General features: G+C 50.3%; 1 protein-coding gene across 1 annotated transcript in view; it reads right to left on the minus strand.

The window, feature by feature from the left end:
* Positions 1-3808: 3808 nt before the first annotated feature.
* LOC149746907 (thyroglobulin-like) overlaps positions 3809-27411 on the minus strand; it is a 36606-nt gene continuing 13003 nt past the window's right edge. Inside the window, exons 4-6 of the mRNA XM_089899197.1 lie at positions 21845-22026; positions 19650-19757; positions 3809-3947 (exon numbers count right to left, since the gene is read on the minus strand). Coding sequence (XP_089755323.1) covers positions 3809-3947; positions 19650-19757; positions 21845-22026 — 429 coding nt within the window. The remainder of the gene's footprint in view (positions 3948-19649; positions 19758-21844; positions 22027-27411) is intronic.

Here is a 27411-nt window from a genome sequence, read left to right on the forward strand (position 1 = left end):
AGATCATGGTAAGCCCATTCCCCACTGTCAGTGATTGGTCTAAAAGTGGGGATACAATTCTATTCTGGCCAATGAGATGCAAAGGGAAATTGGCTAGAAATTACTGGGAAAGATTTTCCTCCAAGAAAAGAAAGAGGCACTTGAAGGCAAGGCCCTTGGTACCCTGCTCTGCTTGCTTCCAGCATGGGATGCTGTCAGGAGGGGATGTGATGTCTGGAGCTGTGGCAGCTATACTGTGTTAGTGAAGTGAGCCATCATCCACGTGCTGAAGATAGCAAAGAGGAAGGTTACAAAGTGTCTGGGTCCTTGATGGCATCACTGAGCCACTGATCAATCTTGGGACCATTTGCCTCTGGGAGTCTTCTTTAGTTAAGACATTGTAGTTGGGTCTTTGTTTACTTAAATGGAACAAAAAAAAGCCTATAATGAAGGTTAGAGGTTACCTGGGGTTTTCAGTGATATAAATAGGTTTTACAGGACACATGATGTGGCTATAGATTTATGTGAAGTCCAGGAAGAGTGAGGAAACAGAGAAGTCAGGAGACCTGAGTTGAACTCTGATCCTGCACTTTGCCCCTGTGTGAATTCAGGCATAACATAAGGCTTTCTGAGCTCCGCCTTCCATATCTGCAAAATGGGGGTGATAGTCCCAACATATGAATATTCACTGACTTTGGTCTGAGTTCAAATGAAATGACGTGTGAACGCATTTTATGACATGCCATGTAAATGACAGACTGTTAACTGGCTCCACCTGCTTTGACTTTGGGTTAATTGCGTGTATGTATAATGGGGATGGGGTGGGGAAGGAAGAAGTTTTAAACAGAAGATTTGCCTTCATAAATGTGTCCCTCAGGAGATGAATGATAAACTCAGGTGCTTATCTGGAAATGCAAATCAACCAATAGCTGGGGTGATGATTCTGCATCCTTGCACCTCTGCCCTCTCACACTCAGTCAGGCCAATTCTACTTCCTGAAGAGTCCATGGATCTGGACCTCTCCTCCATCTCTGCCCTCATGGCCTCTTTCCAGACCATACTGTTTCTCACTCAGAGATTTGTCCCAACCCGAGTTGGTCTCCTACCTCCATTCTGGAACCTTCACAAGAGAACTCTTTCTAACACACAGGTGAGGCTGTGTCACTCTGGGGCCTGCCCTTGATGGATCCCCATTCCCTGGGTCCTTGCGTCCCCAGCACCCAGCAGGGCCTGATGCACAGAGGATGCTCCATCAACATTTACTGGAAGGAAACAGCAGCCTGGGATTCAAACCTCGGGAGCATTATTAAGACATAGTTTGGTGTCTCCCAGGGATGTTCTTGAATGAACAAATCTGAGTCACCAATGCTTCCCTGCATGTAGACACTTTATTGAAAGTTAGTGGCTAAGTTGGAGAATAGGGTGTCCAGGGTGGCAGCTGGGGTGAGGCTGGCAGGGTTGGGGGGTGGATCTCGGGGGCTGGTCACTTGCTGTAGGTCTTGGAGCCAAACTCTGGGAGACCTAGGAGGTCTTCTGTCAGCCCAGGGCCAAATGGATGGCCTTCCTCTTCAGTCCCTGCTGACGGCCCATCCTCAGCTTCATCTGGAACAGGAGAGGCAAGGCTGGTCTAACCTGGCTCAGGACTCATCCTCCCTCGTCTCTTTCCCTTTGGCCCAAAGAGACCCCAGCCTCTGATGGGAGTTCCCTACTAATGCCCTACAGAGGGACATTTCTGGGGTGGGGCACCAGACTTACTTCCTGGCTCTAGGGACATGCTAAGGGTACAAGGGACTTGGGTTCATCAACTGAGAAGATAAAAGCAGAGTTGAGAGTCTAAAATGTATATTGGGCAAAAGGTCGCTTCCCTGCTGAATGCTACACTCTGCCCCTCCCCACGTGAAGAGCTCCTGTCACGCTGAAAACCTCAGCCCTGCACCACCTCCCCCAGGAAGGCTTCCGGGGAGATGTGAGTCCTCCCTCCTTTGGGGGTCTCACTAGCTTGGGGGTAGACTTCCATCATGGCACCCAAAAAGCTGAAGGACATTCGCTGGGTTCTGTCACTCACTCCCCCACTCTTCTGGAAGCTTCTTAGGGCACTGCATTGATCTCTATATTCCCCGTGCCGTCACTATGATTCACTTCTTCTCAGCACCTTTGCAACAGGAAGTTCTCTTCAACAGGAAGCAGTGAAATACCCATTTCTCCCCCGGCTAGGAATCCCTCTCCAAGATGTTTCGTCCGAGCCACCAAGGGCAGCAGGCGTGAGGTTCAAGACCCTGCCTTCCTTCCCCACACCAATGCTGCCATCGGTTCCCTACTGAACCCGCCCAGCCCTCCCCAGCCCAGGCCTCCCAGTATCTTCTCCCTGTGCCCCTCCCATCCCCCATCAGAACAGGGGGCCCTTGACAAAGAGAAGCCGCCCCCCCAAAGACTGTGAGTTCCTCACAGGAAGGGGCAATGCCAATGGCATCCCAATAACCCAGTGGCCCTGGATCCCTACCTGCTGAGGCCGTTAGAGACCGGATGTACTTGGACCAGAAGGAACAGTCGGCCTTTTTCAGGCCCTGTCGATTGGGCAGCAGGATGCTGAGCTCCTTGTAGCTCTCTGCGCCATCACGGGGCACGAAGTTAGGCCAGGGGGGTGCAAATCCAGGCGCTTTCCTGGAGAACTCGTGCGGGTAGTTGGGATTTCTGGGGGAATGAGAAGAAAGAAAGAAAGTTCCCCAGGAGGCAAGAAAGTTCCCCGTGAGGGAAACTGCTCTCTCCTTTCATCACCTGGGATCACTTCCCACTTACACGTGGTCTCTGAGGACCACGTCACACATCTTCAGGTGTTGGAGCAGGAGCTGAACCCGCCCTGTGGGATTCCAGGGCTGTGCTCTTAACAGCTGCATTACACACAACAGAGGTTGCAGATGCCCGAACTCATCGCTCTTGGGCCATTTCTGGAAGAGGAAAGCTGTGAGCTCGCGACCCAGCAGTGTCACTCAGGACCTAATGCTGCCCTCTGACTCTCTGAACGCTCAAGACGTCACCGTGTCTCTTTCAGTCCTGGCGTCCTTTATCTGGACACCACAGACAGTGTCTGGAATGCCTTTGTTTGCCCAAGGCCTGTGCAGGAAGGTGGGCCAGGAGCTGGGCAAACCTGTTGGCCACCTTCCTTTTGAAGGTCAACATCCCTTTGAAGTTTCCAGGGGGCTGAGCACCGTGCTAGGTGAGCACTGCTTGTCTGGTAGACAGGTAAACCACAGGGTGGAAAGGAGGGCAGGAACCAGTTCTGGAAGTGGGAATGGTGAGTATGCTATAGCTGGGCTAGAATAGAGGTTTGTGGGGAGGCCAGAGGCAGACAAGGAAGGGTCTCGAGTGTCGTAACTTCATTTGATCATCTAAGACAGTGGTTCTCAACTTGGGGTGATTTTGCTTTCCAGGGGCCATTTGGCAATATCCGAAATATTTTTGTTCTCACAACTGGTACAGGGGTGAGGTGCTCCCAGAATCTCATGGGTGGAGGCCAGAGATGCTGCTAAACAGCCTACAATGCACAGGACAGCCCCAGGCAAAGACTTATCCAGCCCTGTGTCAACAGTGCCAAGGGGGAGAAAGTCTGATCTAGAGCCATCAAATGTGGCTGAACAAGGGAGTGTATGACTGGGATGTTTCTTTGTTAAGACTAATCTATGTAAAGGTCATTTTGGCTAGAAGGGGAGGCTGAGCTGGGGAGACCAGTGGTAGGGAGGAAAGGGTGAGTCCATCAACGCAAAGTGTGGCCTTTGATTTCAGAAGGAGGGGAGGGAATGCGCGGGGCAGCCTCCAGGCACACGTGATCCACTCACCCAGATCGGATGAAGTTGGAAAAATACTGCATGATTTTCAGGGAAAGGCTTTTCTCCTCCAGAGTAAACTGCCCCTCGTAGGCAGGGTAGAAGGGAAGCCCAAAGGCATATTGAACATCTGCCAGCAATTCCAAGCTGGGAAAACACACGGAAAGAAGAAGGAGCAAAAGTTAAAGGAATAATAAACTGCTGGAAGAACCAAAGGAGCCAAAATCCAATATTCTTTGCCCAGCGAAGATTTTTCTCTCTTTATGTTTAGGATTACTGTTTGGTGCTTAGTTTAGTAGAGATTCTGCTTGGCCCTTAGTCCAATGGCCCCACTGGGGCAGATCCATGGCAAATCTACAGGTTAAAGTGTACCCAGTGCTGAGCACTTAACTCCCTGGAAACAACCTCTATAAGTTTGTAAGCAATTTTCCAAGAGAATGTTCTCTTGACCACATTCCAACCATGATACTTAGAGTATCAATTGAACATTTGTTTGTTCGAAACAGCCTGCATTTTCAACCCCTTCTCTGTGCTAGTCCTTGTTCATAGATGGCTTATACTTTCCAGCTCTTCAAGGTTGCTATTCATCCATGGAACCAACCCTAACACAGTGCCTGGCACATAGCTGGTCAGTAATATATATGCTGTGCTGAGCTGGATATCTAATATGCAGCAGACGGGGGGAATAAAGATTTGGAAGCCAGATGAGTGGTTTAAATGGACTGAGTTGGCACTGGTACAGGGGGCCATGGGAGTGAGCAGTGGGAGAAAACCTGGAGGGACTTTAAAGCTGTGTAGTAGAGAAACTGGCTTTTCCCAAGGAGAAGTCTGGCCTTTGCCCTCTGGTGTCTGGGAGGTAATCCATGTCATACCTGATACGAGTGTCTTTGTTTAGGGCAGTGGCTGGCCACGCTGGACCTTCTGTAAATGTGGCCTCACTCAGCAGTCTCAGCGCAGGGGCCGTCCATGCCAAAGACCAGCCACGTGACTTAGGGTGGGGGGCTTTGGGTCACATGGTAACAGTCAACCTGGGGGCTGACACCAACCACACAGGCAATCAATCATGCCTATGTAACGGGGTCCTAATCAAACCTCTGAACACCAAGTCTGGGGGAGCCTCCCTGGTCGGCACTGCTCTGTGTGCATCGTCGTACATCAATGCCCAGAGGGTGAGCCCTCCTGATTCCATGGGGAGAGGGCAGCGGAGCTCGTGTTTGGAAACCCCCCAGGCCCGCCGCTATGTCGCTCTTCCTTTGTCTGATCTTAATCTGCATCCTTTCCCTGTGACGACCTCAGCCACGCATAAAGCAGCTTCCCGTGAGGTCTGTGAGTCTTTCTAGTGAATTATCAGACCGGAGGGTGATTTGGGGAACGCCCCCCGAATTGCACTTGGTGTTAGAAATGAGCACGATCTTGGGTGGAGACTGTGTTCTGTGACCTTGGAATTGGCCTAATTTATCACAAGAGCCAATCTCTAATCTTACAGATGAAGTTCAGAGAGGTTTCCTGACTGACACAGAGACACGCTGTAACTTGAGCAGCAGAGTCGGGTCGGGAACATTGCTAGGGAGCATGATGCTAACCAAAGGCCTGGAGGGGCCCAGGGGCGCCATCCCCGGGTCGTGGCTCCTCCAATTTCAAGCTGTGTGACTTCTCGAAAATTATTTGACCTCCCTGATTCCCGGCTTCGTCATCTACGGAACGGGTACAAAATACCTATTGCACACGGTTGCTGTGAAGCTGGAGATAAGATGGTGTATATGCAGTAGGTACTTAAAGGCCTGGCCCACTGCTTTCTCATCCATCATTCTAAATACTTCCGGATGTAATCAACCATCTGTAAGGTAGCAGCAGTGTCTCTGGCCAGGCGACCAGTGACTCTCATCCACGCTGGCGTAATGGGCAGATATACCGATTGGACAGATGTCCTGGGAAAGGGCTCAGACCAGGTGGCTCCTAGATAAAGGCAATCTGTACAGAGGCTAAACTACTCTAAATCAAGATGCAAAGTTGTGTGAATAGACAGTGTGACGCTGGCTCAGGGTGACTCACTGTGATGACCCCAGAGACGGGAAAGGGGACCCTCAAGATTAGGGATGTGAAGGGGAACATTTCAAGCCAAGAGGGGGCCTTCTCTGCTATCCCTTGCCTGCTCATGTCGGGAACTGAGGTGACCCACCAGCGCGGGGCTGGAGCTGGAAGCCAGGCACCTGGCCCAGCCTGGGGACTTCTGAGGGGCTCAAGAGCTGGAACTCCTGCTTTCATCATAAGAATTATCAGCAAGTGTACATGTGACTAGGAGCACGGCGCAGAAGAAACGACACGCCACTGAGTCACTCAGCAGAGACCCCGCTCTGTCACTTGTCACCTGTGGAACTTTGGATGAGTCATTTGACTTCTCTGAGGCTTAGTTTCTACATTGTGATATACAGACCAGAGCAGCCATCGCATGTGGAAGCTATTAAAACAAGTGTTTCACAAATGCCAGGGACTACTGTGATCATGGTTATTATGTGTGAATATCGGCCACCTCCACTGGAAGGCATCATAGAAAGAACACGAGACAGTGTGAGCCACACAGGACGGACAGCACTCGGTCAGGATGGAGAGAGTAACAGTCCCAAAGGGTGATGTCTCTTTGCAACTGTTGTCAGGGGCCCCAACCCTCTTAGAGCAGCTGTAAGCTTTACTTCATTCCTGAGCAGGAAGCAGAAAGAGGCAGTGGCATCAGAATTTATAGGTCCTGGGACCCGAAGAGCCAAGTCCTTTGTCCAGCTCTGGTCAAGCTCAGACGAGAGCCCAGAGTCTGTGGCCAGCCCTGATGAGCGCCTGTTCGGAGCTACTGTTTCCTGAGCACCCGAGATGCGCCAGGGACTGTGGTTGGTCTTTGATCAGCAACTTTCAGGACCAGCCAGGAAGTAAAGTGTATCACCTGCATCGTTTCCAGGCAATGACCCAAGGCTCAGAAAGGTGAAGGGACACGGGAGAGCCAGGATCGGAAGCTGTTTCCCAGACCCCAAACCCTGTCTCTGTCTACTCTACCTCTGGGGGTGCAGCGCTGAGGACCAAATCAATACCCGTTAATTTGGGTAACAATGCCCCAAATTCTCAGTGGTGTTTTAGGAGCCATAAAAGGGAAAGGAACACAGGACAAAAACGTGCCAGGAAGATAGACATCGTAAGAAGGGCGATAAAAAATCTCTCACTAATACCCACGCTTGGTAGCTCACAAATCACTGTCACCTTGATTGTCTCAAGGGCCCCGTGAGTAGGTGGTATCGGAATGATTCATGGAGTTTTACACTGGAGGAAACTGAGGCTCCCAGAGGCCATTTTCCTCCCAAGGCCCTGAAGCTCAGCAGCGATGCCAGGACCAGGTCTGGACTCCAAGGCCCGCTGTCCTCTTGGTCTTGTTGCACGGGGTCGTCCACCGGCACCACTACCACCACTGGGCTGGCTGAGGTCTGTGCATCTCAGTGGCTGCATAGGAACCGGGGGAGCCCAGAGTCGCAGGGGTCGGCCCCTCCCCCCGCTGCCCCGACCCCCCGAACCCGCTCCTCCCCTACAGTGTGTGGAAGGGAAACGTCTCGGAAGGTCCTGAAGAGAAAGTGACTTTATTCCTTTCCTACTGCTGCCCCCTAAGAAATGCCACAAACTAAGGGGCTTAAAACAATACACATGTACTATCTCACAGGCTCTGGAGTTCAAAGGTCCAGCATAGGTCTCATCGGGCCAAAATCGAGCGGTCAGCGGGCTTCATTCCTTTGGCAGTGGCTGCGGGACAATCTGTTTCCTACTCATCGGGGATGTGACAGAATTCAGATCCCTGAGGGGAGGGACCCAAGTTCCCGTTCTGTCGCGGGCTGTAAACTGAAGGCCGTTCCCAGAGGCCACAGTTCACGGTCCTCCTTCTCTACCCTCAAAGCCATCAACAGTCAGTGGAGTCCTTCTCTCGTCCCATCTCTCTGACCCACTCCTCTGGCCCCTCTCCTGCTTTGGGGAACTCGTGTCGTTAGATCAGGCCCACCTGGGTAATCCTGAATCATCTCCTACGTCAAGGTCCTGAATCTTAATCCCATCTGCCAAGACCCTTTGCTACGTAAGGTGACATATTCACAGGTAGGGTGGGATGCACATGTGGATGTTTGGAGGGGCCGTATCCTGCCTTCCACAGCGGCCTTTTCCACTGTTTCTTCCAAATGGTGCAGTGAACAGCGTTCAAATCCTGGCTCAACCACTTAAAGCTATGGAACCCTGGGGAAGGTATACAACCTCTCTGAGGTTGTAAAATGGTGACACAATCACGCTTCCAAACATTGAATGAGGTTTAGCAACAAAATTTTTCAAATCCCTTGCTCAGTATCTGGCTCCAGTGTTCATTGCTATTTTCGTTTCCCCATGAGAACCGTCAGAAAGCTTAGGAATAAGGGTCTCTAGCTTGAGGGTCCAGCACAGGGTTTCAGAGGACCACAAGTTCCCTGAAATTAGGTATAACACATGCCGTGACACTGCGTATGTGCATATTTCTTGGGAGAAGCTTCATAGTTTTCATCACGTTCTCGAGAAGATCTGTGCCGATGGTGTGACGGTAAACGCTTAATGATTGGCTTTTGCCAGTTTCCACGGTCTCCCACCATAGACGATGCCAAACTCCCAAAGTGATGTCATAGAACGTGAAGCTGGGGAAAGATGTGCACAGCGGCTCCTGGGAGCACACGCGAGCTGGCTCCAGCCCGCCACCCAGAGTTGACAGGGCACTGCCTTGGGGAAAGGCCTGGCCTTCCAGCGCATCTGATCTGTTTCATCTGAGGGCTCGCTGTGCATGAGGACGGCTGCTTTGCTTGTTCCTGAGCAGGGCTGATCCTTACCAGGATGCTGGAGTTATTTCAAGCTGCTGAAGACAGACATCTGGAGGAGGGGCAGGCAGTGGGAGCCTTGGAAGAGAGCTTATGGGATCGGAGCACCAAGGCCTCAGGGAGTCTGGGCTGAGAGTCCCTGACCCTCTGGAGGAAGAAGAGGGATTTGGAATCAGCGTCGGCAGAGGGGGACACAGAAGGACACTCCAGGGACTGACGAGGTAAAAGGAGGAACTCGCTAGCTGAATGGCTGCAGTGCTGCAGGTTGAGGTAGACAGTTCATGCCTGTTAATGTGGCTTCTAGGTTCTGTGCTGGCTTTGATCACTGGTACGTCATATACCCAGACTTGTGGCACTCATGTGGGTATATGGCCGCACTGCTTTTATTTAGCTTTTCGGTGTCATATGCTGTCTTTGATAATAATCTTCCCATCATCCTTCCCTAACCTGATAGTCACGCATCCTATCTCAGACCAGGTCTGGATCTTCCCATCGTCCCATGTGGACGTGGGGTCTAGGAAAGCTCCCTGCCCAGGCTGGGTGAGCTTGGCTCAAACCCCACTGACTCTCGGCTGCTCTACCTGTGAAATGGGTCTGATCATCCCTGTTCAGCCTCCCCTGTGGCATTACCAGATGCTGACAGACTGATGGTGGGTGGAAATCTCTCTAAAAGCTACGAATTGCCATCCAAGCAAGAGCTACTGCTGCTGGTGTTGGTGACGGTACATTTAGCCAGAGGGTGGGAAAGCTGAGCAGCCACACAGTCCGGGGGACAACGAGTGTGCGCTTCGGTTTCAGGATGTGAATACAGTTCAGTGAGGACAGTGGCAAAACACTGCCTGTCGGGGCAGGACTGCACTTGAGTCATGTTTGCCAAATGCCTACTGTGCACCATGCTCTGAATAGGTGCTGGGGGAAAAGAGGCATAAGTCTGCCATCCATCAGGGAGCTCACAGTCTGACAGGAAATGCAAAGAAGCCAACATTAAAAAAATAAAATTCTGTGGGTTGCATGATAGATAAATAGATATCAAATGATAGAATTGCTTACAAACTTCATAAAAAGAGACAGGAAAGCAATACTACTTGTTTCAGGCAAGGGAATGATGAGGAGTTTGTAGAAAGTCAGAAAGGAGAAATTATCGTTGATTTGTGCCTTGAAACGTGAGTGGAGGTCTCTAGGAGTGGGTGAAGTGTGGACGGGTGTCCGGGCAGAGACTCGGGGTGTGTGAATCACAGACTGGGTTCTGCGCTTTGTACGGACGATGGGGTGGGAGGTGTGGCCTGGCACAGAGGGGTGGAGGCAGGACGGGGAGCTGCGGCGGCAGGTGATGGATTCTCCAGCGCTCTGGGCCTCATGTATTGTGAGAAGTGCATCACGCTGAAAAATGAAATTGGAGTTTTTCCTGATCCAGGGAAATCAAAAGTTTGGGAACCACTCAAGCGCATGCTCGCTAAGGTCTTTAGGCTCCGGTCCTGTGAAAGGCATGAGAAATGAGGCCAGAAGGAACTGAGGGCCACATCTTAAGGGATAGAGGACATTGGTGGTTTCTACACAAGCCAGTCACAGGCTGCATCTCTTTCGGAACGATTGCCGGAGGAGGCTGGGAAGAAAGCTTAGAACTGAGAAATCACAGGGTGGCTGCAGTTATCCAGGAGAGACAGAAGTTTGCTTCTTTTTACAGATTGTCCCCCAACCTTACCTGTCAGTCATCCTGCATTCCAGCAATTCAAAAGCCAAAGCCACCTTTCAGAGACTACTCATGTACAAGCTCCTGACCTGAGCTCTGCTTCCGGTATAAGAGAGGCATCACTTGTGGACACTGGGGCTCGTTAGGGAGCACGACTGAGATGGTGTCCCCAGAGGAACGCACTTGACACTGGGCCCTGCTGACACAGTGACCCGAGCTGGGGATCAGGGTGAAGAGAGGGACTGGGTAGGATCTTTCTTGACATAAACAGGCCACATGAAGAGGCTTTTGGCTGGGGCCCACTGCTCCACCCCATCTCACTGGATTGATTTGAGAGTCTGCTGTTCCAGAGACTTCTATCCTTGCTGTTCTGTCTGAAAGAGGAGGTTTGTTGACCTCATCCCCATAAAATATACTCCTTTTTTTAATCTTTAGCCAGCATCTCTAGATAACTTCCTCCAAAAGAAATTAGGGAACATGGAGGAATAAAAGCCCTTCTGCTTCCCAGGATTTTTTTTTCTTTTTTTTTGAGGGATTGTTAAATAACTTACAAATAGGAGCTTACCAGTGTACTTCTCTTTGGGCAAATCTAATATGCAAAAGTTCAGATTCTGCCTAGGAATTAATCAAGAAGTAATTATATGCTTTGGCTCGCGTTTTACAAAGAGATTCGCTAAGCAATACTTTAAATAATTCAATCCCAACCCCGGCCCCAGATGAAACACTTGCAATATTTCCATAACTCCCTAAAGCCCAGCACAGCTGGATGATATATGGTTTGGCAAATCAGGCGAAGCTTTCAGAGGACTTGCTGGATTAACCTGGGCATTTTATTCTCTATATGAGATGTAACAACTGTTGCTCAGAAACGGCTGAACTTTCCTGGCCCAACACATCTACTCTCACCAGGAAGTTAGATGTTTACCAAGAGCCAACTGTGTTCAGCACTGACCGGTCTGTGCCAGTAATAGTTCTTCTTGTGCGTATAGAGCTGAATTAAATGCATTACTTATCACGTGGATGCCCCACTTTCAAGAAACCCGAAGTGGACATCCACTTGCATTATGGTTATGGGTTTGCACAAATTTCAAAGGGAGAACTCCAAACCACATTTTCCTACTCAAACTTTTGACCCTGCGTGAGAAGAATGGCAAGTAAATGCACGTTTGTACGCTTAGAGTGAAAATTAAATGTTTAAGGCATATTCATTAGTCATAAGTTCCCACTTTAATTGATTTTTTTGATTAACTAAATGACCATCATATTGGATAACAGGGTTTCTATTCTACATTCAATTAAAAATCTGGTTTTTAGTGAGTTGTGTTATGAGTGTGAGAGAAAAGACCAAGGTGCGTTCTATATAACCTGTCTTAAAAATCTCCAATGACTTTCCATCATACTCAGATAAAATACTATCTCTTTGCTTGCCACAGCTTACAAACTCTTATGTGAACTGCAAGACCCTGTCTTTTTTCCCCATATCTCCAACTACTCTCCTCCTCTTCAATAAACTCCAGCTCTCTGTCCATCTTTATCCTCAAACATGTCAATCCCTTTCCCTTTCTCCTTCCTAGGGCAGTTATCTGAATTTACTCTACATATTTATTTGTGTATTGTCTGTTCTTTGCATCCTAGCCCTAGACTCTCATCAGCCCACCCTCCTGACTACAGTGTTAGTCCCAAGATGGTAGCCCTTCTCTGTCTTACCAGCTGCTCCATCTCTAGGATCTCCATCTCAGAGAATCTGGGGCAGAGAAGACAGTAATTATTTGTCGAATCAGTGTTGAAGAGGATATATAGCACAAGCCCTTATACATCATGAATTTGGCTTCAGTCTCAGAAAATGATTTACTTCCATCTTTACTGGGAAATAATCTTGTTAATCACACAGGATGTAGCCAGGCCAATGGACCCAGTTCAAGAATTCAACCACTTAATAGTTGCTTCGGTTTGCTAATTCCAACTAATTCACCAAGACAGTCAAGTAAAAACATAATACTTGGAATCTGGAATATTAAAGGCCCCTGGAATGCACAGAAACATCTAGAATGCCAATGCAGTGGTGTACAAAATATCTTGAGCCTGGAATTGATGTCTTTGTTTTTCCAGGGTTGGGACAACTTGTGAAGGAGGAACGTTACTGCCTCTTTAGTCATTCTGATAATTTTTCTTCTCAGAACCTTATTTTTCCTAAAAGGAAAATAACCCAAATATTGGCCATCTACAACACGCCAAGCATTTAATGTACATTGATCTGAATCTTCACACTATGAAGGAGAGGTAACTACACCTATTTTCTAGGTGAGGAAACTAAGGTGAAGGAACTTGCTCAAACGCAGACAGGTAACAAACGGAAGAAATGGGATTAACACCCTAGTTGGTTTAACCTCCAAGGATGTGTTCTTTCACTACACTGAACTGCTTTTCCCAAAAGTAAAGACTGGTCCAACAGCCTACATGGAGCCTGGGTAGGTGTTTAATCCCAAGAGCCCTACCCCACTGCCCATTCAAAGTCAAGTCTCATCTCTCTAAGATGCCTCTGCACCGCTGAGACGTGGCAATGACATCTCAGGACTCCGGGGGCGAAGGACTTTGGAATAAGGACCTGAACACAGCACATAATTCAAGCATGATGGCTCGCACACAGCCCCGAGGTGAATTTCCATGGGAAACGATGAACTGGCACCACCCCCAGGAATCTTAAGATGATGGGTCCCCATCTCCCCTCTGAAGTGGCCACAGCAAATCTTTCAGGAGCTAGTACACAAAAACCACTTCTTCTGTGGTTGCTTTCTTCCTGGATCTTGTTCACTCCAACGTGGGTTCTCCCAGCATAAGACATTAAGCAGTATTGGTAACACCTACTGAGTGCCAACTTTATGCCAGCCAGCTAGCTAGGCCTTTTGCGTGTTTTGTCTTATTTGATCCCGACACACTCCTCTAACTGTACTATTATTAGCTCCATCTACGGATGAGGAAACCAAAGCTCAGAGAGGTCGTCACTTGCCAGAGGCTCGAAGTGAGAGGCAGAGCCAGGATAAGCCCCCTAAGGACAGGCAACGTCAGAGAATACATCAGTGCTCCCTTCTACACTCGCTGGGGCCTGGCTCCTGGAGGGATCTCCCAAACCTGGGCTGGCCACAGGGTCTTGGAGTCCGTGGCTCGTGAGTGGCAGAGGACACAATGTGGGTCCCTCCTAGGAAGACACTTGGGCGAGAGTGTCCTATGGGAGGAGCTGGTTAGAGAGCAAGACATCAACTGTCATCAACAAGATGGCGATGCCGGGACTGGCAGGGAGGGAAGAGTCCCAGCAGAGCGTGGGAGGTGGCGCCTAGACACAGCCGGGCAAGAGAGAGAACAGCCACGGCCTCAGACCTAGGAGTGGACAGCAGGCCAGGGTCCTGCCTGGTGTGACCACGGGAGAGAGCCTGCCAGCCTTCCAGGTGAGCTTTGTAACAGAAGAGCCAGATGCTCCAGTTTGTGGTGCACTGTGGTCTGCCCGAGGGTCCGTGGGACCAGGGACCGTACCTGGCGGCGGGGGGATCTTGTGTTGATTCAGGGATAAGATCTGGGAAAGGGGGTCACACCTTCTCTCCAGGTGGTGTTAGTGATAACTCCCGTTTTAAGGGATGCCAGCAGTGCTTACCAACAGAGGACCATTTTGGGCCCCAAGGGAGAGTGGCCTTGTCTGGAGACATTTTCAGTGGTCGCAACTGGGAAGGTGCTTCTGGTATTGACTGGGCGGAGGCCAGGGTTGCTGCTAAACAGCACAGGATGCACAGGACAGCCCTGCATAGCAAAGAGTTATCCAGCCCGAAACGCCAACAGCGTCCAAGTTGAGAAACCCTGGATTACAGTCGTCACTGAAAATCCCTCTTCATGAAACAGCGGGCTATAGATGGGAGCCATGGAGGAAGCTGGCTCAAAATCTCCCCAGTGAGCAGAAATGAGCAAAAGAAAACTGCTAAGTTTTGTCCTCGTGTCAATAGTCTTGGTGAGCAAAGCTGCCAGGCATTGTGGTGTGTACAAACACATAGACACACCCACAAACACACCCTAGATGCAGACACTGCACCCCTGAACCCTTCCAGCAGCCCTGTGGGACATGCACTATTACTCTCCCCTTGGATAGATAAAGATGCATGGAGGCTCAGAGAGGTTAAGCAACTTGTCCAAAGTCGCACAGCTAGCAGGTGGACCTAGCCGTGGTAGGCACTCAGAGGCTTTGGGTTGAAGTGGGTGCAATTGAAAGAAAACTGGAGAAAGGGCAGGAGGCAGGGTTTGAGTCCAGACTGCCGCTTACTGGCTCTGTGACTGGGACATAATTCCAGTCTTCTCTGGGCGTTTGTTTCTTTATCTGTAAAATGAGTTGGATGAAATCATCTTACATAGTCTATGATTCTTTGAATCTGGATCTTAAAATTGCACCTTCTTCTCACACTGCAGATTTTCCTCTTTTTGTCTCCTCCCCCATCCATTACACTTATTCTTTCCTCACAAAAGTTGGCCCTCAATTTCAGAGATGCAAATCTCATCTACATAATCCAGGTGAGCATGCAATGCTGTGATCAATTAACAAGAGTCTGCAAGAAAGTGGTAATTTATTGTGTTTTGTTCACTAGCTATGCCAGGAAGGCTAATATATGCTCACAGACAGATGGCTGAAACCATAAGGCACGCGCATATATTTTAAGTCTGTAGATTTCAGCCAGAAATAAATGAGAGTGTGACAGCTCCAGGGCAGAGTGAGAGAGATGTCTTTTCGAGCAGAAAAGATAAACTTGCCAACAATTAAATGGGTTAGTTTCTATGATTCATTCATTGATTCAAGTATCTACTATATAGATGGCACCATATTATGGTCGTGGTGGGGAGAGATGATACATGCCTAGAAAGATATCAAGAACGTGTTCTGAGGGACAAGAATAATGAGACACTCTTACCGTTTTCTGTTTGCCGGGTCCTGTTCTATACACAAATCATCACAATAAGCCCCTGAAGTAGGTACGATTATTCTTCTTCCCATTTTCAGTTGAAGAAACTGTCACCAAGGAGGTTAAGTGACTCGCCTTAGGTCCCTGAGCTAATAAGCGTCAAGGTGGGTTTCTAACGAGGCAGTTGGCCCAGAGTCGCTGCTCTACCCAGGACACTTTCTGCCTTTGTACAGTTGGCAACATCTCTGCCTGTCAAATGTTTCAGTGGCTCTGAGTGTCTCTTTCCTCCCAAACTGATAAAATGTCAGAGTCAGAAGGTGTCTGAGAGGTGACTGAGCCCAGACATTTTTCATATCTCTGTAAACTGAATGACCTTGAAATTTTAATCGAAGCTCAGTTATGAAGTAGAGAGAAAGGGGCTGGGAAGCTCGGACCCTCCATCTCGCTCTCCTTCTCCCCCGGGTCCACAGAGCTCAGTGAAGAATCACTACTCCTGACCTGTCCCACCTCCTTACTCCCATTTTGCAGATAAGCAAAACCGAGCCCCAAGGAGCCTGTAAACTAGAGTGGAAGAGACCTTTTCCCACCTGTCAACTGAGGTAGTTGGATCAGCTTCTGTCCTTCAGCATGATTTCCTGAGCACCTACTATGCCTCCTCTGTGCCAGGAGGGTCTCTAGGCCCTGAGGTGACCCGGGAGGCACTTTGTGTGGTTCTGATGCACGGGCGTGGCTTCCTTTCAAGGAGGGTTCTGTGGATCAGCGCAGTGGCGTCCTGTCTGTGGGTCCCCAGAGGGGCGTGAGGATGCTTTTCAACAACAGAGAAACCCAAACTGGCCACAAGAGACTGAGGATGTGGTTTGGATTCTGTTCAAGGGCTGCTCCTCCGGGAACCACCCTGATCCCAGGTCCAGAACAGCTTGCTTTGCACCCTTGCCCCTCGGGAGCCTCCCCAGCAGGGCTGTCATGTTAGAGAGAAGCGTGGTGCTTTGCGTTGAACTCTGTCCCCCTTAAAAGATATGTCGGAGCCCTGACCTCTAGGACCTCAGAATATGACCTTCTTTGGGAATAGGGTATTTGCAGGGATAACCAAGTTAAAATGAGGTCATTGCGGTGGGCCTTAATCCGGTCTGACTGGTGTCCTTATAAAAAGGAGAAATTTGCACAGTGGAAAGATGTTGTCTACAAGCCAAGGAATGCCTGAGGCCTCCAGAAGCTGGGGCGTGGGGTGCCTGGAGCAGATCGTCCTCTAGAGCCTCCAGAGGGAGTGCGGCTGTGCCGATACCTTGATTTCAGACTCCCGGCCTCCATAGCGGTGAGACGATACCTGTTGTTCTAAACCCGCCAGGGTATGGTACTCTGTTACAGCAGCCCTAGGAACCAAATACAGGTGGGCTCAAAGCATTACTGATGCTGGTTGGAATCATATGGATCCTTTTGCTACGTTATGTTTTGATTGTTTTTGTCCTCATATAACAGGTGCAGTTCTTAGTTTTTTGCCACTTGCAACTTTTGGAGTTCCAAGCTGTTCGCACACGTTGAAGGCTTCTGATGGACTTGCTGCAGGAGTATCGCGGCTTCTGCCTACAATCTCTGCCTTCCAAGAGGGGAAGGTGGAGAACCAGATCGAAGAACTCGCGCTCTGGGTGTGAACTCCTGAGAGCCCTGGCATTGGGGAGGCGCTGCCAGAGCACTCCACGAATGGCTTCCCACGCCTGGCCTCCCTGGATGTGGTCTGGCCTCCTGGACGTGGTGGCCACGGGATTATGAGACCTCCTTTCATCTCTGTGCAAACCCTCGGCTCTTCTCACCGTTCCCTCTCTCCCAAATGCCTTCTCACCAGAGCCCTAGCCTGGCATTTACTTCCCTTCCCACAACCTGGAGGCAGTTGCTTGAATCTAGGAAGTAAATCAAGTTGGAATTATAAACAGTTCTAAGCAGAGAGACCGCGTGTTTTAGTGGAAAGAGAATTCTGGGGCTCAGAGAAGCTATGAGTAGGTCACTGCTCTATAACCAACGGCTGCTTGTCCTTGGGGAAATCACGTGGAACTTCTTGAACCTCAGACTCTTTATCTGTAACACAGAGATGCTCTTTCCAACACCGCTGGCCTCACAAAGATGGATGTTCCGTGAAGTGTTATAAATTGAATAACCCGTTGGGGGAAACCAGGTAACGAGTGCTTGTTTAGGAAAACTAGAATGTTTGGGGGCCTGTATTAGTTTCTCATAGCTCCTGTAACAAATTACCACAAACTTTCATGACTTTATAGCAACAGAAATTTACTGTCTCACAGTTCTGGAGACCAGGAGTCCAAAACCAGTTTCACTGAGCCAAACTCCAGGTGCGGGCAGGGCCAGGCCCCCTCTGGAGGCTCTAGGGAAGAAGCCACTCCTCTTTCCTCCAGCTCTGGTGGGTGCTAGCATTTCTTGCTTGTGGGTGCATCACTCCAATCTCTGCCTCTGTGGTCACGTTGCCTCCTCTTCTATGTGTAGCAAATCTTTCTCTGTTCTCTCTTATGAGGACACTTGTGAATGCATTTAGGACCCACTGGGATAATTCAGGATAGCTTTCCCACGTCAAGATCCCTAACTTAATCACATCTGCAGGACCCCTTTCCCTTATAAGGGAACATTTACAGATTTCAGGGGTTAGGACCTGGCATCTTCAGGTGACCATTGTTCAACCTACTACAGGGATGTTGCCAATTATAATAAGAAATCGTGTATGGTTGTAAGACGTCCCTTGATGCTGGCGCAAAGCAACACAGGTTAGAGAGGGATAATTTATAATCCAGATATTATTAACACCAACTCGGTGAGAGGAAACCATTAGCCTCATTTTGTAGATGAGGAAACTGAGGATCAGAGAGGCAAAGGAGCCTGCCTAAGGCTGCACAGCTGGCTAGTAGTGGAGCTCATCCTTCAGCTCTAAAGTTCACTTTCGGGACTTCCCTGGTGGCGCTGTGGTTAAGAATCCACCTGCCAATGCAGGAGACACGGGTTCGATCCCTGGTCTGGGAAGATCCCACATGCCGCAGAGCAACTAAGCCCGTGCACCAGAGCTACTGAGCCTGCGCTCTAGAGCCCATGAGCCACAAGTACTGGGCCCATGTGCTGCAACTACTGAACCCTGCAGGCCTAGAGCCCGTGCTCCACAATAAGAGGAGCCACCGCAATGAGAAGCCTGTGCACTGCAAAGAAGAGTAGCCCCTGCTCACCGCAACTAGAGGAAGTCCACAGGCAGCAACGAAGACCCAACACAGCCCCCCCAAAAAAGTTGACTTTCTTACACTCAGTAACAGACCATGGACATGGGCGATGGATGTCCTTGCTCCATATGTCCTTGCTTCATACTCTCAAATGAGATGAAGCAACACACTCTGGCATCTTGTGACACCTGACCCTCTGTTACCAAAGGAGCTCCAATGTGAAGTGGCTAATCTGATGTAATTTGTGGGAATCACATCAGATTATGTGGGAAGTTACTGGCCCAGCACTGGAGGGATCTGGGGTTTTCCAGCACAGGTGAAGAGCTCAGGACTGTAAGGTCATGAAGAAGTAGAACACGCGGCCTCACAGTCCTCCCTCCAATGCCCTGGAAACCTTGTGCCCCAGCGACGCACGTTGCTTTGCCCTCCCACTGGCCGAGACCAAATATGCCTTATGACACCACTCCTCTCTGCTCCTTTGTTTAGCTGATGGCGCTATGAAAACCGAACCTTTGTTCTTTTCTTCTTTACTTTTCAATCTTTTCTTTGGCTTCCGGGAAACTAGGATCACATCCTGGGCCCACTGGTCGCCGCTTCCTTTATCACTGGTTTTCTTTTGCTTGTATCTCTTATTTTTCTTTTCCATTTTGATAATTTTATTGCACTTGAGACTTTTATTATAAGATACATTGAACTTATTCTGGAAGTTAGAAGGGTATATAAATTAGGGGTAAATAAAACTCCTTTGGTTGCAAAAGAAATCCTTTTATACTTTGGAAAGTCATTTTCTTAAATTAAGCTGAGTGTTCAGTTTTTAGAGACATAAACAGGTAGGATTAATAAAGATGGCTCCTCCCCCCAAGCCAGGTCAGTCAACGAATGTCTGATGTTGCAATTCCAAACTGCTTCCTATATCTTTTATTTTACTTGCTCTTCCTACAAGGCTATGAGATAAAGTGGTGATTACTATTCTACCCATTTTTCAGATGATAAAACTGAGACTCAGAAAAGTTAAGTGACGCATCCCATGTCATTGAACCAGGACTTGTATGATGGTCCTGCCGTCTTTTCTCTGCTGCCCTGTGGATCACAGAAGTGACAGGGACCCTCTGCCAGATTCTCTTTGTGTGCCAACACCCGCTGTGGCCACGCAGCCACCTTACCTGCTGTGGCCGTAGCTTTCAGGAGCGTGATACATGAAGACGTTTCCTTGGGCTCTCCTTGCCCAGTGTCTGGCCATGTCGATCACAGGACAGATGATAAAGTAGTCCCTGGTGAGAAGAGGACAGAGGATGGGGTCTAGCTATGCACAGCTCTATGGACAACAGTGCCGGGTAAAGGCTTCTCCCAGGCAAGGGACCTGGGCCACCAGCCAGCCCCTCTGCGTAGGCCTGCAGAGCACACCCCCCGCCCCTCCTCACACCCTCCAGCTTTCCTCTCGCCCCTGCTGGCCCCCCTGCTGGCGCATGGTCCAGCCTGCTTCATGGAGGGCCACGATCACACACTATGTCCATACGATGCATCGCAGGGTCAAGAGTCCCATGGGACAAACATCTTCCCAGGGCATCAATTTTACTCAAAGACTTGGGAGCAAAACATTTTATATTAAAATAAATATAATATACTATGAAGCTGAACATAAAATAATTGTGCATTCTGAAGGAAGATGGAGACCTCAGGGACGTTTCAGGTTATGACACCTTTAGACCAGTGGCTCTCAGCTGGGATGCCTCCACGCTCCAGAAGACGTTTGGCAATGTCTGGGGGACACTTTTGGTTGTCACAGCTGGGAGTGGAAGGTTCCACCCTGGCAGCGCTGTGGATGGACCTTACCGAGGAGACTGGGGGCAGGGAGGCCCATGGAGGCTGCTGCCTCAGTCTGGCCAGGAGAGAATGAGGACCTGGTCTAAGGGAGGAATGGAGTCCACCTCCTCAGTGAAGCCTTTTTTGGTTACCTGCCCTCCTTCAGGCCTCTGCTCTTGCCCCTGTTCACAGACTGTCCTCAAAGACAGTTACAGGCAAAGTTGGGGCAAGAATGAACATAGGTTTCTGAACTCTAGCCCTGAGCTCTTTCTACAACATTGATCTAAGCCAGTCCCGACTTGGCTGTGAGCCTCTCAGGGTCCAGGATTTGGACATCTGTGAGTTCTTCAGGTCCAGTCTGGGGCTGGGCCTCCAGGAATAGGTGTTGGCTATTTTGTTCAAAGCTGAGCTCTCTACTAGAAGGAAAATTAGAGCCTTCCTGTCCCCAAGATGCCAGGGGGTGGTACAAAGTTTTATTCTGAGCTAGTGAACCTCTGATTGGAAACCACAGGCTCCTGGGAGGAATGACCAAGCAGGACAGTGGGCCTCAACATCCGAGTCAAGTTCAGCAGAGGCCTCTGAGCCTTGACAGTGGCTCTGTCCCCGGGGACAGTGAGCATGGGCCAGTGTGGACCTCCCTCCCCGAGGACGGGAAAGAAGTTACAGGATGTGGAAACCACCTGACCACACTCTCCCGGCTTGGAGGGGGGCCTGTCAGGGAAACAGAACATGTCAAGCGGCCCGTGAGGAACTCAAAGGTGACACGAGAGCTGGAGTCCCCACTGCGGTCTCATCCCAGGGGGCTCTGCAGGCAGAGAGAACTGGAATCCTGGCTATCTCTTGACGGTGCTGAGAGGGACATTCTGGGGACGGCAGAGCCTGTGATGGGTGCAGGCACCCACTAACCCCTCTTGGGTTGGGGGACCTGGGCGGACTTTCCCAGGGAAGGAAGCTCGAAGCAGTGGACTTGAGCAACAAGACGCATAAGCAGTGAGTGCAGAAACAGCACTCCCCACCCCCGGGAAGGGGATGTACGGCGTCAGGAGACCCGGGTCTTCTGTTCTGGGTGTGACATCAGGCACAAGCCTTCCCCTGTCTAGGCCTCCATTTCCTGTGGAAGGTGAACTCTGGCCGCCCAGCAGAGTCACCTGGGGGAGGCTTGAAAACTACCGATGCTTACGAGGCCTGGGCTCTAGCCACCCTTGGAGCTCTCCTCCCGCTGCTCTCAAGGGCAGCAGGGGTCCAGGTACTGGGCTGGAGGTGGGGTCCTCTCTGCTGGACTGCCCCCCGCCCGCTCTCCATCTACACAAGCTGAGCGCAGCTTCTCGGTTCGGGGCATATGCAAGCAGGCACCCTCTGACGGCGCGCGAGCACCACAGAGGGGAGGGGTGGGTCACCCCTCGTGTCTCCCACTGGCGGGCAGGCAGCCCGCGCTGTGGACTGAATGACCGACACAGATGAAGCAGCGGCACCAGGCCCCGGTCCTCCCGGGGGATCTGAGCATCCCCACGGCCTCGGGGAGGCGGAGGCAGGACGGCGCGCCCGGGCGGCTCACCTCGCGGCCGCCTCCAGGGCGCGGGAGAAGGCGGCGTAGTCATCCGCGTGGTGCTCCAGGGAGTAGTACCATGTCGCCGCAGCCTGCACGTGCTCGTCCGCTGCCTCGCCGCCCAGAGAATTCTGCAGCGCCTGGTAAAAGGCTGTTTTGCTACTGGTCCGGCCTTGACTTTCCTCAAATTGCTTAAAAGAAAATATATGGAAAATCCCCAGTCAGATTCTGAAAGGCCCGACTGAGCATAGCTCAAGCCCTTGGTCTAGAATTTTCTCTCTCAGAGGCAGTGGAAGACGGCGAGAAGTGCGTGGGAGCTGGAGCCGGACTGCCTGGTGGAAATCCCAGCTCTGCCCTTTTCCAGCTGTGTGGCCTTAAACAAGCGCCTGTACCCCTCTGTGCCTGCCTGAAGGTGGACACAGTGGAGCCCCCAAGCAGGGTGGCGGTGAGGGTTAAAAGGGTTCAAACACGTGAAGCCCTGAAAATGGCGCCTGGTGCCTAATAAGTGCTCACTGAACACAAGCCTTTGTTGCAGGCTGATCACAGGTCTCACGCGTGCTCGTGCACTTGGCTCTCAGCCAGCTTGTCACCTGGTTTTGTTAGGAGAGCCAACTTCAGTCGCATTCACTGACTCAAGCATTCAACGTAGGGACACTGCCGGTACCCTTTTCTACTGATAGACACACTCTTGGTCCAGGGCCAGCGGCTTGCTAGGCCTGGGAAACAGCCCTGAACACGCTAATCGAGCTCCCTGCTCTCAAGGGCCTTGCGTTCTAGTGGGTGGAGACGGAAAATAAGCCAAGAGTTGTGCAGTTCATCCGGGACAGGTGCTATGAAGAGAAACGGAGCAGGGTGAAGGGATGGGGCAGGGCTGTTTTATATAGGATGGGCAGGGAAGGCAGGGAGCTCTGTGGGATGTGTGTCCAGATGGAGATAACTCTTTCTCCCTCCCTCCCTCCCTCCTTTCCTTCCTTCCTTCTTTCCTCCTTTTTCTTTCTTCCTCAGTCTCTTTTTTCTCTCTTCTTTTTTAAGATTTATTTTTAAATCGAGGTAACATTGGCTTATGACATTATATAAGTTTGATGTGTCCAACATTCCGTTCCTACTTCTGTGTAGCCTACAGCACACTCACCACCAAAGGTTCAGTTTCCGTCTGGTCACGCACACTTGAGTCAGTAAATGAAACTGAAGTTAATCCCTTTTACACATTTTGCCCTCGCCCCAACCCTCCTGCCCTGGTCACCACTACTCTGTAGCTACGTGTTTATTTTTGCTTGGTTTGGTTTGTTCATTTGTTTGCTTCCCATATGAGTGAAATCATATGGTATTTGTCTTCCTCCTCCCCCTTCCTTCCTTTCTTATCCTGTCTGCCTGGGAGAGTCTGGGGAGGCCATGTCATCCCCTCAGGACTCAGTTTCCTCATTTCTGAAGACAAGGGGTGGGGAGGGAGTATCAGTGACGCAGCTCTGGTGTCAGAGATCCAGACCCCTCGGCCCTTGTACGGTCCTAGGATGTGTGTTTACATATTTCTAGGCTCTTATTTCAACACTGACATGTGCTTATCAGGATATCCTGACATGTTTAAATTGTTTTTCTAAACATTACCAAGCACACAGGAACTGTGATTAGAATTCAAGGAGTGGGTATGATCAGTAAGTGACCCCTTCCGTCCGAGACACTCTTTCAGCACATCCTGGGGTTCTGGGTTGGACTGCCTTCAGCCTGGCTCACCAAGAGGCTGGACCAGTGGCTGGAATCACTGAGCAGAGGCACGTTTGCTGGTGGCCACACACCAGCTTCAGGAGAGATGAGGAAAGGAGACAGGGACAGGTGTGCAAAAAGGGCTTCATTTGAATTCTATCTATATTCTATCTATCTATCTTTGTTATCTATCTATAACGGGTTATTTCTTGGAAAAAGATCTGAAGCAAATGTGGCAAAATATTAATATCTGTTAAATCTGAATAGTGATGTTTCTTATATCAGTGTTTTTTATATCAAATATTTCTGACCATGATCTATAATAAAAAAGACATTTTATACATGCAGAATTCACACACACACACTCACCCTCAATGCCTGTAGTAACGTTCACGAACAACATTCATACTCATGGCTGTTAACATACATGATATATCTGATAGCTTCCATTCTATTCTATTCTAGTCTAATCTAGTCTATTCAAAAATGCCTGCCTGAAATCTACTTAATTGACTTCACAGCCTACTAATAGTTTAGGGGGAAACCTGCATTATGTTATTCCCTGTTATGTTCTGAGTTTTTGGAATATTTTATCACAAAAATTATATTAGTCACCATTCGCATAACTCCAATTATTGCCAAACATTTAGCATGTGTATTTCACTGAGGTATCAAAATCACCATATGAGTTGGGCAGTTGCATAGAATCATTGCCAAATTCCAGTGAAACCTGCATATAAGGGGCTTAGCACAGCTCTGGGCACACATGGTCAGTAGCGGTGAGCGATTACTATTGCCCTGTCCCAGGCGCAGGCAGGGGCCCCTGGGGTGCTTCAAGATGCTGCGCTGAATCCCCAGGTGCTGTTATTGTCAGTTTAACGCCTAGTGTTCCAGAACTACGAAGCAGCAGAGGGGCACGCAGGGCTCTAGCGGGTGCCCAGGAAATAAGTGTTGGACAAATGAATGGAAGAGACACTGACCTTCATAGAGATAACACAGGTGAGGCTGCAAGTCCAAAGTAAAACCTCCTAGATACAAATCCCAGAGCTGGAAAGACCTGGGCTTGGATGCCAGCTTTGCTACGTATTAGTTATGTGACCTTGGGCAACTTACTGAATCCCTCTCTGCCTTTGTTTTCTCCTCTGTACAATGGGCACAATAATATTACCCTCTTCATAAAACTGTCCTGAGGTTAAATGAGATGACACCTACACACTCTTAGCATGATGTCGGTGGCTAGGTGTCTGCAGCTCAGCTGGCCCAGGGGAGCCCATGCTTTAGAGCCAGGCCTGATCCAGGCTGGTCCTGCTGGCTGTGGGTCCAGATCCTTGGGAACTCCTCTTCCGGATCACTGCTAGAAAATGACTGACCTCACCCAAAGGACAGAGCCTCCTTCACGGGTGCTGCGGAAACTCTTTCCATAACATGCACCTTTTAGGAGCAGCAGGGCACCAAGCCCTGGGCCTTGCTAGAAGTACCTCCAACAATCTGAACAATTCCATGGCTAGAATGCTAAAGGGAGGGGCCCAGGTTCTGCTTCCACAAGATTGCGATTCGTTTCCCATTCTGAGGGGATCTGAGCCCCTGAGACAAGCTGGGCCGTGGCTGCATCTACAGTCAGTATTTTGAAGAGACGGCTGGAGTGCGGATCTGAGCCCCCGGGGGGGCGCGTGGGGATGCGAAGGGGCCCGTTTTCAGGAAGATCCAGGTCTCTTCCTTCTTGGCGAGGACAGAAGCACAGATGCTGTTGCTGGTTTAATTAGAGAGGCAGCGGGAGGGATGTGGCTACCACGTGACTGCCAAGCCAGGGCCGAAGCCACAAGCTGTAATGACAGGCAAGACGTGCCTCAGAGGCGGGTTTGCTGGGCCTGGTCTCATTAAGGGCAATCAAGAATTGGCACAGGTGCGGTGCGCAGTTTTAAAGGACCGCCCTTAACACCTCCCATAGAAAAGTTAGAGCCCTGGGAAACATTTAGCGACTGTGGAGGGGTCCACAGTCACCTTGGATGCCTGTGACCTAGGGGACTGAGTGTGGGGTTCGGACCTGGCTCCGCAGGCAACCTCAGAAGACTCATTGCTGGTCAGTTAGTTCGTTCACTGAATACCCCTCTCTGTGCCTGGGGCTGATGTTAGAATCAAAAGAAAATTAATTATTATCAAATGGGTGACAGTAGATATTACTTCTCTCTCCCCTCTGGTTAGTAAATTATTAAAAGTAGGTGTCCTTGTGATCACCCCAAGTTTGAGAAACAGGATGACAGCCACGTTGCTGCAGGGTCTTTATCTTCAAGTCACTGTTCAGTCAACAAATTTCTGTCAAGCGCCTGCATGTGCCAGGAGCAGCTCCAGGCATCTGGGGTACATCGGGGAACCGTACAGCCCATGTTCTTGGCCCTTTGGGGCCTTTTAGTCGAGTTCGGGGGAGGGATGGCACAGGACAAATCTTTGTAACAGAGGAGGTTCGGTGGTGATCACTATGGCACAAGCGAACAAGCAGGGTTGGGGAGAGCACAGGGTGCTGGCTGGTGAGGGTTGAAATCGTAAATGGGCTCATGAGATGGGCCTCGGACCTTGTGGAGGACAGCAGAGCTGAGACTGGAGGGAAGCGGGTGTTGGGTGTGGGCTCTGCAGGGCCCCAGGAGGGAGCCCAGGAGCTGCTGCTTCTTACTGCCTCTCTTCTGCCATGTGGGTCCCACGAGGCTGTTCGGAACCCCAAGGTGATCCTCAGAGCTCTCCATACACCCACACCATCCTCTACTCTCAGGGACTCTCCGAATCCCCTCCCTCTTCTTGGACCAAGGGACACTCCTTCCCTCTGAGGCTGATGCCTCACTGCCCGGCGCTCTAGGGACCCTCCCCTCTGCTTGTTCAGCGACGTCACTGGGTAAATCTCCCCCCTCTTAGAACATGCGATGTGCAACTCTCCATGACTCCTACCGCCACCCAGAGCGAAACGCCAGCCAAGGTGTCTGTCTGCCCACCTTGGCGTTCCCAGCACAGGGAGTTCACCCCTCACCCCACAGCTACCTGGCCCCTCGACTCCCCCATCTCCATGCTTGCCAAGGTCGCTGATGGTCAGCGCCAATGCCGGCGCAGCTCACCATCCCAGCCTGGGGCTCTTTCTTGCCTGGACTTGGTGACCCTCCCCATCTCCTTTTCCATAAAATTCTCCATCTCGGGCTCATTTCTGAACCTCCCCGCCACCTGGCTGTCTTGCCCACTTTAAATGCTGATGTCGCCACCCCCCCCAGTTGCCACCCCTGCCCTTTCACATCCCCTTCTGTCCACACATGCTCATGAGGTGGTACCATTTCCTCCCTTTGTTTCAACAGTGATCTTTAAGTTGACGATTCCTAAATCTCTCTCCAGCCTATGTGTGCTTCCTCACCTCCAGAACCTTCTTCCCCTCCTATTTTCCCAACCTCAGTGATGAAGACCAGTACCCAGTGACCTGATTAGAAAAGAGATGTTTCCAGACTCCTCCCACTTCCTCATCTTCCCCAGTGCTCTGCTGTACCACGGTCCTGTTGAGTCTCCTCCTGAGGACATCTCAACACACTCCTCCTGTCGACTCCTACTGCCCCATCGGGGCTCCTTCCCTCCTCCTCTCCTTCCCACCCTGGGACAGAAGCACTGACAATGGTCTCTGGGGAGTGGGGACCGCAGGAGGAGTGCTTTGTACATGGAAGATAGTATGCAAAATGGTTATGACTTCGTAAGTTTGAGAAGAGAGAGACCTGGGGCAGCATCTCCAAAGGCAATTGGGTGAACTCTGAAAGGATGAATGAATGAACAAATGCCCCCAGAATTCTCTAGAGCTCTGAGGTAGGTGGAGACACAAATACTCTTTCACTTAATGGGCATAAATGAAAGAC

This window comes from Delphinapterus leucas, chromosome 17 (genome assembly GCF_059928025.1).
Source record: "Delphinapterus leucas isolate spDelLeu-1000000601 "Yukka" chromosome 17, BTC_Dleu_Yukka2, whole genome shotgun sequence".
NCBI lineage: Eukaryota > Metazoa > Chordata > Mammalia > Artiodactyla > Monodontidae > Delphinapterus > Delphinapterus leucas.